Source organism: Otolemur garnettii, unplaced genomic scaffold (genome assembly GCF_000181295.1).
Source record: "Otolemur garnettii isolate 467f Iridium unplaced genomic scaffold, OtoGar3 scaffold00106, whole genome shotgun sequence".
NCBI classification, from domain to species: domain Eukaryota; kingdom Metazoa; phylum Chordata; class Mammalia; order Primates; family Galagidae; genus Otolemur; species Otolemur garnettii.
In genome coordinates, this window is record NW_003852501.1 from 3,571,762 (window position 1) to 3,582,448 (window position 10,687).

Here is a 10,687-nt window from a genome sequence, read left to right on the forward strand (position 1 = left end):
TAGAAAAAATCTTGAATAGCCATTAAAAAAATAGAACTAGAAAAAATCTTGAATAGCCAATGCAATTCTATAAGAACAAATCTGTTGCCATCACATTACCAGACTTCAGATTATACTGGGAGTACTGGTTAGGCACATGTGAAAATTGGACCTGCATCTCTCACTACTTATAAAAATTAACTCACAATGGATGAAAGATTTACATATAAGACATGAAACTATAAAAATTCTAGAAGAAAGTGTGGGAAAAACTTTTTTTTTTTTGAGACAGAGTCTCAATCTGCCACCCTGGGTAGAATGTCATGGCGTCACAGCTTACAGCAACCTCCAACCCCGGGGCTTAAGTAATTCTATTGCCTCAGCTTTCCAAGTAGCTGGGACTACTGGTGCCCACCACAAAGCCCGGCTTTTTTGTTGTTGTTGTTGTTGGTTGTTGCAGTTGTCATTGTTGTTTTAGCAGCCCCGGGCCGGGTTCAAACCTGCCAGCCTCAGTGCATGTGGCCGGCACCCTACCCACTGAGCTATGGGCGCTGCCAAGGGAAAAACTCTTAATGATATAGGTCTAGGGAAAGAATTTATGAAGAAAACCTCAAAGGCAACTGCAGAAACAACAAAAATTAATAAATGGGACCTGATCAAGTTAACAAGTTTCTGCACAGCTAAAGACACAATCAACAAAGCAAAGAGACCATCTTCAGCGTGGGGAAGATATTTGCATGTTATATATCTTACAAAATGCTAATAATCAGAATCTACAAAGAACTCAAGCAAATCAACAAGAAAGAGCAAACCCCATTAAAAGCTAGGAAAGAGACATGAACAGATTTTTTCTTATGAAGAAACACATGAAGAAGTGGACATCATCTCTAATTATTAGAGAAATGCAAATCAAAATCACTTTGAGATATTGCAAAATCCCAGCAAGAATGGCCCACATCACAAAGTTGGCCCAAAGTAACAGATGCCGTCATAGAGGGGAGAGAAGGGAACATTCCTGCACTGTTGACGGGACTGCAAACTACTACAGACTTGATGGAAAGAAGTATGTAGAGTCCTCAGACACCTAAAAGTAGAACTTCCAGGCCAGGCACGGTAGTTCACACCTGTAATCCTACTGCTCTGGGAGGTTGACGTGGGTGGATTGCTTGAGCTCACAAGTTGGAGACCAGCCTGAGCAAGAGTAAGATCTCACCTACAAAACATAGCTGGGCGTTGTGGGCGCCTGTAGTCCCAGCTACTGGGGAGGCTGAGGCAAGAGAATCACTTGAGCCTAAGAGTTTGAGGTTGCTGTGAGCTATGATGCCAAGGCACTCTACCCAGGGTGAGAAAGTGAGACTCAGTCTCAAATAAATAAATAAAAGTAGACCTTCCATTTGATCCTATAATTCTCCCTCCCTTTCTTCTTTCCTCTCTCCCTCTTTTCCATTTAACAAATATTTGTTGGATGCCCAAGTATTCAGCTGGACTGATATATAAAGGTGATGAAGGCCCTGTTCCTGCTCTTGATTTCCAACATCAACTAATGAGATTAACAAAGGATGAGAATATTTATAATTTTAAAAAATATAGTTCTAAAAAACACATATAAAAGACTGGGTGTGGTGGCTCACTCCTATAATCCTACCTAGTACTCTGGGAGGCCAAGGCAGGAGGATTGCTTGAGTTCTTGAGTTTTAGACCAGACCGAGCAAGAGCAAGACCCTGTCTCTACTAAAAATAGAAAAAAAAAAAACTAGCCATGTATGGTGTGGTGGCACATGCCTGTAGGTCCAGCTACGTGGGAGGCTGAGGCAAGAGGATTACATGAGCCCAAGAGCTTGAAGTTGCTGTGAGCTACCATGACGCCTTGGAGCTCTACTCAGGGCAACAGACTGAGACTCTGCCTCCCCAAAAAACAAACAAACAAACAAAACCATGTAAAATAAAGAATGCCTCTATATATTTTTGTATCAATGTAAACATTTTATTTTGCTTTCAGATAGGATATTGAAATTTACATGTTATTTTTAAGACAACTAATAAGTAGCTCAGAAATTTACGAGATATAAGATACAGATAAGAAAAATCTGAAGTAAGTTTTTAACTTCATTTACACACTGTCAGGAAAAATAGGACTTCTGTAATTGATACTGGCTTTGAATATCAAGCACTTTTTTCCGTAAGTACTTATTTATCCTTCCAGGAAGTATATTGTGATTTTGTATCTAAGAAATCAATAACTAAGGGTTTCTATCTTACCAAATTGTAAAACATTACTTCAAGTTAAGCCTTATGACGGAGTCCAATATCTGTTTTGAACTTCTTTTCTTCCAACTAAGTTCTTTAATGAAATCAAAAAGCAGTATAAGGATTCAGATAAGATCATAGGAGGAAAAAAAGGCAAATACAAGGTATGTTTGCCTTACAAAGGATATCAGTAAAGACTTTAAGAAGATAAATAGTTGATAATTAAAAAAAATCATGAAGTCTGAAACTTAGAGCAATATAATTGCCTTATTAAGTTTTATCAAAAAGGACCTTTTCCAGCTTGTTTCCAGACTTCTTTTACTCCTTTAATGCTTTCTTTCTTCACACATTTCCAGTATTCTTGTATACCTGGATGCTGTGGTACCTGTTAACCAAAAGAAAAAATTAAGGGGTCACTCTCTTGAAGGTTAAAGATGATTCCATACTTTATTTCCTTCCTATATTTTCTCCAAAAAATAGCTGTGGTAGATTATGTAAAAGATGATTGCAAGAAAACTGTTAAGTAAGGGTAAAAAACAAAACATGAATGTGATATGAGACTATATTTAGGGTATAAGGAATAGAAGCAGACTAAGTTGCATTAACGGAGTTTTTTCTGTAAGAAGGACATCTTCCACATTCCGGTCTTAAAATTTAATAATGTTTTCCTTTTATAATATTTTATAATATTTTCCCCTTTCTAGTGAACTTTAGCTATGCCGAATAAAAAATATAAGCCTAAAACTTTGACTTAACCTTGGCTAAAATTAAATAAAAAGCAAATGATAAGTTACAACTTATTTGATAAGAAGCTTCAAGAAAAAATAACCTAATTCGTGTTAGTTTGAGAATTAAAAATATTGTGTGGCTATTACTCAAAAAAATGAAAAAGTAAACCCTAGAAAATATTTGGTCCTGGTGACCACTAGAGCACAACATTGCTGGAAATTAGCCAAAAGAAAGCAAAAGTCTACTTCAGATTATATATGTTTTAGTTCCTATCACTGACTTACAGATCTTTTTTGGCCAGGGCCCGGTTTGAACCCGCCATCTCCGGTATATGGGATCAGCGTTCTCCTGTGAGCCACAGGCGCTCCCCCAGATCTTCTTTTTAATATTTTCCAAGAAAGGGCTAAGAGGCTCTCAGGTACCTTAAATTGTTAACTGCAAAGATTGGTTTGATTTCTAGGAATATGACTAACTATAGGGTGCTGATAATTACAAGGCTTGCAAAACATGTTTGCCAGTGAAAACCATATTTAGTGGCTCAGTGCCCATAGCACAGTGGTTATGGCACTAGCCATAGGCACCCAAGGCTGGCGGGTTCAAACCTGGCCCGGACCAGTTAAATAACAATGACGACTGCAACCAAAAAATAGCCGGGCATGTGGTGGGCACTTACAGTCCCAGCTACTTGGGAGGCTGAGGCAAGAGAATCACTTAAGCCCAAGAATTGGAGGTTGCTGTGAGCTGTGACATCATGGCACTCTACCAAAGGGTGACATAGTGAGACTCTTGTTTCCAAAAAAAAAAGAAAATCATATTTATTGTCTATAAATTATACTTATTGTAAGTAACAGACTTGCTTTTCTAAGTTGTAAACGAACAGTGAACAGTGTTGAACTCATGAACAGCCTTATATTCTTTTTCTACTGCCCCCTGCTTCCTTTCTTCCAGCCCATCTACCTACCTACCAACCACGTACCATAGATTCTTTTTGGACCCTAGTTTTCCCCATGAGGTCTTCTTTCATAAGAGTGCTTCTAGCAGATTATAATCTATATACAAAATTGATTTGTACCTCAGTTATAGACTAATATGTAGATTTGAATGAAAAACGCTGACTTCATGTGTCTTATTCAACATACTAAGTATTTTACACTTAATACATACAATAATTCTTTTTGATAAATTGTTAGTTTTTTCACTATACAGATGAGGAATCTGAAATTTAGAAAAATCAGTGGTCTTGCAAGGTTCAGCAGGTAATAAATGGTAGAGCTGGGATCTCAATCTATGTAACTATAGAGCCCAAAGTCAAACTCTAGGCTATGATTTCTGAGTAGATTAAGACTTTTTTTCGAAAAAGAAAAATGTTGACTATCATCTGCAAAACATATTTCAGTGTTTCAAATTCTAGCTTATGGTCTACAAATGATAAAAACTTCATTTAATGTCTCTGAACATTTGCCTACATTCTAGGTTTTAATTAACCAGTTAATTATGTGAAATTTATATTTATTTAAAAACTCAAAATACATTACCCATAAGCCTCGATGCATTCTGTTTTTTAACACCCCAAGAAACTCTTCATGACTGAGACACTCATCCCCATCCAAATCAAAGATCTTGAAGACAGTGTCCAAAATATTGTTTGAGAGCTCTTGTCCAGTTGCTACTTTTACAGCTCTCTTAAACTCCGCTAAAAAGAAAAAAAAAAACACATAAAACTCATCAAACACATGAAATAGTCTAAGTGGAATTAACCTTCATTATTTGAGAAGGAAAAACATGCCTAAATTTTTATTATTTGTAAAGTAAAACAAAACAAAAATATCCATCAACATTATATTCCAGTCACAAATGTGGTTGAGAAATGTCACATGAGCAGCCACAAGACAGGTTAGTTATTTTAATTTAATCAATGATTTAAACACATATATTTAAATATATCCTTCTCCTTTTTAGGAGAAAGAGAAAATAAAAGGTAATAAAGTAACCATAAGATCAGAGTGTTGGTATTGTAAATCTAGAACAACCAGGTTGAATTAAAAGGCCAATTGATTATTCTACTATTAGCACCTTGACTGGTATCATTTAGTTGAAGAATACAGTGAAATTATTTATAGATAATAAAAATTAAATGATTCATATAACTTACCTAGTCTGACAGGGCGATGAGCTAAACTAAACATTTGCATGGCAATAGCAAAGTCTTCTAAGTGCGTTGTAAAATGGCAAAATGACTTGAACTCATCCAAACTAATGCTCTAATAAAAGAGAGTTTTTATTACAATTTTATAAAAGCACTAAATTAAATCTTATGCATATAACTGTGAATCCATCATAAAGCTTATGAACTTAGATTTTTCTAATCAAGTCCATTAAAAAGTTTGAGGCATAGAGTAACTACAGAATTAAAGGTTTAGAGATTAGGTGGAATTATAGGAGAATAAGTGGCAGAGCCACTGTGCCTGGCTATCAGACAGTACACGTGTGACTGGGCCTCTGGGAGTGATGCAGTGTAAACTTAAGGATGGCCCCATGCTACAGAATAAATACTATCTTCTCCAAATTCACATGTTAAGGCTCTCACCCCTAATGTAACTGTAACTGAAGACAGAGCTTGTGAGGTAATAAAGGTTAAAACTGGTTATCAGGGTGAGACCCTATCTGATATGACTGGTGTCTCAAGAAAAGGAAGAGACAGCAGAGCTCTCCCTCTGCCACCCTCCAAGCCTACGCACCATGTGCAGTGAGAAGGTGTTCCTGCAGGCAGGGAGAAAGGCCTCACAACTGGCCCTGCTAGCACCTTGATCTTTGATTTCCAGTCTCCAGAACTGAGAGAAATAAATTTCTGTTGTTAAATATCCAATCCATGGTATTTTGTTATGGCAGTCTGTGAGATTAATAGTCTGTTAAACGGTCCCCTTCTAAATGTTATCAGAGGACTAGCACTAAGAGCACTGCGTTTGGAGTTCGATGGACCCATATTGAAATTTTGCCACTTACTATGTGGATGATCCTAGCCTTTCTAAACTGTAGGTAAGTAACCCTTTAGAGGTTAAATATAATAGTTTGCCCAAGAGCTACTAAATGGAACAATCAGGATTTGAACTTTGGTCCATCTGATTTTAAAACCTATGAACCTAAAAAAAAAAAGATAAGCTAAGAAAACTAGAGTTCCCATTAAAAAAAACTAAAGAAGGGAGGATGCTGTGAGGAGGGAAGGTATTTTGGGGGACCTCACCTAATATGCATAATGCAATGATGCATTTCAAAACTATTAAGAATAGAGTCTAAATATCTTACCACAACAAATAATAAAGTGAAGAGATGGTTATGTTAATCAGTTAGATGTAAACAGTCCATTGTGTATCAAATCAGCACCTCGTACTCCATAAATGCATTAATGTACATAGTTAAAATTTAATAAAGAAGAAAAAAGTAAAGAAAGTAGAAAAATTCTTTTTATTTTATTTATTTATTTAGAGACAGAGCTCAAGCTGTCACCCTGGGTAGAGTGCTGTGCCATCACAGCTTACAGCAACCTTCAAACCCTGGGCTTAAGTGATTCTCTTGTCTTAGCCCCGCCACAATGCTCAGCTATGTTTTAGCTGTAGTTGTCATTGTTTTGCAGGCCCAGGCTGGATTTGAACCCACCAGCTCAGATGTATGTGGCTGGCGCCTTGGCAGCTTGAGTTACAGGCGCCGCCTAGAAAAATTCTTAATTTGAACATAACTTCTTCTTGCCTAAAAAATAGTTTTTCTTTATAGAGACCTTCAGGATCATACCTTCTGTATATGGGTTGCCTTATTCAAGTAACACTGATTTTAGCTTTTGTAAATTTATGAAATTTTTATTTTATTATTAGTTTAGGGCAGGTATGGTGGCTCATGCCTATAATCCTCTACTGAGTATGACCAAAGTGAAATTCTAGCTCAAAAAAATTTTTTTAAAATTGTTTTTTAAAAAGTAATATATGTACATGGCAAATATTCAAACAGTACAAAAGATAAATAATGAAAAGTTTTCCTTCCTCTTCTGAACCCTGGAGGTAAAACACTGTTACCAATTCATTGTGTCTCCTTCCAGAAATATTCTACTCATATGCATGCACACAAACACACATATCTTGTTTTACAAAGTGGGGACATCCTCTTCATACATTTCCACACCTACTTTATTTTCTTAGTAGTATATTTACAAGATGATGGGGGGGGGGAAGGAAAATCCCCAGTATACTTATCAGCACAAATAAAAGAGGGGCTGCTTCTCTATTTAACAAATATATTTTTCTTTTTTTGAGACAGAGTCCTACTTTACGGCCCTTGGTAGAGTGCTGTTGCATCATAGCTCACAGCAACCTCAAACTCTTGGGCGTTAGCTATTCTCTTGTCTCAGCCTCCTGAGACAGGTAGCTGGGACTACAGGTGCCTGCCACAATGGCCTGTTATTTTTAGAGACAGGGTCTTGCTCTGGCTGAGGCTAGTCTCCAACCTGTGAGCTCAGGCAATCCACCCGCTTCAGCCTCCCAGAATGCTAGGATTACAGGCGTGAGCCACCTTGACTGCCCTATATAACAGTCTTAAAGCAAGCACTGGGTACAATGTTTTTTGATGCTTGCCTTTTTTTTTTTTTTAAGTCAGAGTCTCACCTGGTCTCCTTTGGTAGAGTGCTGTGGCGCCTTAGCTCACAGTAGCCTCAAACTCTTTGGCTCAAGTGATTCTCTTGCCTCAGCCTCCCAAGTAGCTAGGACTACAGACACCTGCCACAACACCCAGTTATTTTTAGAGATGGGGTCTCACTCTTGCTCAGGCTGGTCTTGAACTCCTAAGCTCAGGCCATCAACATGCCTCCACCTCCCAGAGTGCTAGGATCACAGGCATGAGCCACTGCAGCCAGCCTGATGTTTACTTTTTTAATAGGTGAAAAATGTGTCTTAATAATGTCTGAGTTTATATGTTAATTATGAATAGAGTTAAACATTTCCCACATATTTACTAGTTATTTGTGGATTTTTCTTTTCATGTCCTGTATGTCCCAGATTTCTAGTTCTTATTGTAGGAGACAATTCTGTATGGGTTTCATTTATGCACATCTTTCAAATAGAGGTACCAAATGCCTTTTTGTTCCAGACTCTTTCCAAGGATGTTTGCAGAGTGAATATCCTTGGAAACAGGATGGAATACAGATAGTGTCTTCCTATGACAGCTTTGTTTACCTCCAGGATAAGGAATATAAAATGTCTCCCTTTGTGGCAAACATCAACATGGCTTGCTAACTGCCTATTATAAAATATTTGGATTTGCTATGATGAAGTTCTTCAGGCATGAAGTCAATCTACTGTGTGGGCAGTGTCTATCTGGGCTACTGCGTCTCTCCCATAGACTTAGGAGGCAAGGGGGATCAGACACAAATACGTTGTTCATGCTGTTTTATATTAATGAATAATAAAGTTCTTTGTCTCTGATCCAATAGTCCTGTATTTTCTGGAAGCATCCATAAAACTATTTAGGTTACTTTGCAAACAGATAAAATCTCAAGATACTTTACAGTTATTAACATGTTGATTTTTGAAATTTCATCATATAGGGTGTTCATAAAGTTGGTGTACAATTTTAAACTTTATGGATACCCTGTATATTAAATAGGAATAAGAATCTCAAACTCTTCAAAGTTCCTAATACCTACTGATTTTAAGATCTCATTATAAATCAACAAAATTGATGTACTACTTGCCAATATTTCTCCCTCATTTTGTTAATTTTTTCTTCTGACTTTGATTATAATTTTGGAGGATGATGAGAGGGAGGCAGGAGCATTTTAATTTTTAGGTAGTAATTTTACCAATTTTTTTTGAAAGGTTGGATTTTACATAGAAAGATATATAACCCATTCTAAAACAATATATTGTTTCCAAGTTTTCTTCTATACTTAGTTTCATTTTTCTCACCAACATTTGCTTTGTTTTGTTTTTTAGACAAAGTCTCACTTTGTCCCCCTTGGTAGAGTGCTGGCGCATCATCACTGACAGCAACCTCTTGGGCTGAAGTGATTCTCTTGCTTCAGCCTCCCGAGTAGCTGGGACTATATGCACCCTGCCATAACGTCCAGCTATTCTCACCAACATCTGATTTTTTGATCTACCTGGAATTTATTTTAGAGTAATAAATAAGGTAGAGATTTATGCTCATTTTCTCCCTTAGATGGCCAGTGAATTATTCCAATGCCATTTATCAACAATTCTTCTTCTTCCTTTTTCTTCTTTTTTTGAGACAGAGATTTACTTTGTCGCCTTTGGTAGAGTGCTATGGCAGTCACAGCTCACAGAAACCTAGAACTTTGGGGCTTAAGCAATTCTCTTGCCTCAGCGTTCCACGTAATTGGGAATATAGGTGCCCACCACAATGCCTGGCTATTTTTTTTAGAGACCCAGGTCTCACTCTGGCTCTGGCTCAGGCTGGTCTTGAACTCATGAGCTCAGGCAATCTACCTGCCTCAGTCTCCCAAAGTGCTAGGATTATAGGTGTGAGTCACTGTGCCCGGCCTCAATTCTTTTACCCAACTACTTTGAAATATTACTTTATACACTATCAGGGGTCCTCAAACTTTTTAAACAGGGGGCCAGTTCACTGTCCCTTAGACTGTTGGAGGGCCGGACTATGGGCACTAGGACAAGTTGGCTGCTAAGCAGGATAGGCAGCGGCGGCAAAAACACCAGGCGGGCTGGATAAATGTCCTAGGCGAGCTGTGTGTGACCCGCGGGTCGTAGTTTGAGGACGCCTGCACTATATAATAAACTAGAGTCTATTAGAGACTATATAGGACGCCTGCACTATATAATAAATTAGAGTCTATTTCTGGACTCTGTAAAACAAACTGTTTTAGTTACCATGGTTTGATAATATATTTTAGTATGCTGGCATTCTTTTCATGTGAACTTTTATGGCTTGTCCACTTTCCTCCCCCAAAATCCAATGGTATTTTTACTGAAAGCCATTAGTGCTCACTAATATCTGGCTTTTTTCTGACCCTTGCACATTAAAAAGGCATTTCTTTGCCTCCTGGCATTCAGGTGGAATTATGTGATTAGTCTTGCCAATAGCTAGGTATTATGTGATGTGTCTAGGCCAAAACATTTAATTGTGGGAATCTAACTCCCTCCTTTCTTTTCTTGTCATGGCCTCTGAGGGTGGTGTTCCTGCAGATGACAGAAGTCCAAGATGGCAGAGTTTGGATCCCTGAGCAACAGTGGAGATAGACCCTCCTACCAGCCCACCAGGGAAATATGGCATGTCTGAGAAAAAAAAACCTTTGTGTGTTAGCCAGGGGGATTTCAGGGTTGATTTGCAACTGCAACAAACATGGGATATTCTGACTGATATAATGAATAATATACAGACTAAGTGAAGTCAGAACTGCTGTATTTATAATTCTAAGACTCGGCTCTGCACGTGCAGCACAGTGGTTACTGACAACACATTTTTTGTTGCAATTGCCATTGTTGTTTATCTGGCCCACACCGGTTCAAACCCAGAGTGGGCCAGTTAAAAAACAATGACAATTGCAACAAAAAATTAGCCAAGCATTGTGGCGGGCACCTTTAGTCCTAGCTACTTGGGAGGCTGATGCAAGAGAATTGCTTAAGTCTAAGAGTTTGAGGTTGCTGTAAGCTGTGACACCACAGCACTCTACTGAGGGCAGTATAGTGAGATTCTATCTCAAAAAAAAAAAAAA

At 37.9% G+C, this 10,687-nt stretch overlaps 1 protein-coding gene across 1 annotated transcript in view; it reads right to left on the reverse strand.

Annotated features, from left to right (window-relative positions):
* Positions 1-1,947: 1,947 nt before the first annotated feature.
* The window catches only part of MICU2 (mitochondrial calcium uptake 2), a 152,205-nt gene continuing 143,465 nt past the window's right edge, over positions 1,948-10,687 (reverse strand). The window contains exons 10-12 of the mRNA XM_003796706.3: positions 5,108-5,216; positions 4,491-4,648; positions 1,948-2,611 (exon numbers count right to left, since the gene is read on the reverse strand). Coding sequence (XP_003796754.1) covers positions 2,507-2,611; positions 4,491-4,648; positions 5,108-5,216 — 372 coding nt within the window. The 3' untranslated portion in view covers positions 1,948-2,506. The remainder of the gene's footprint in view (positions 2,612-4,490; positions 4,649-5,107; positions 5,217-10,687) is intronic.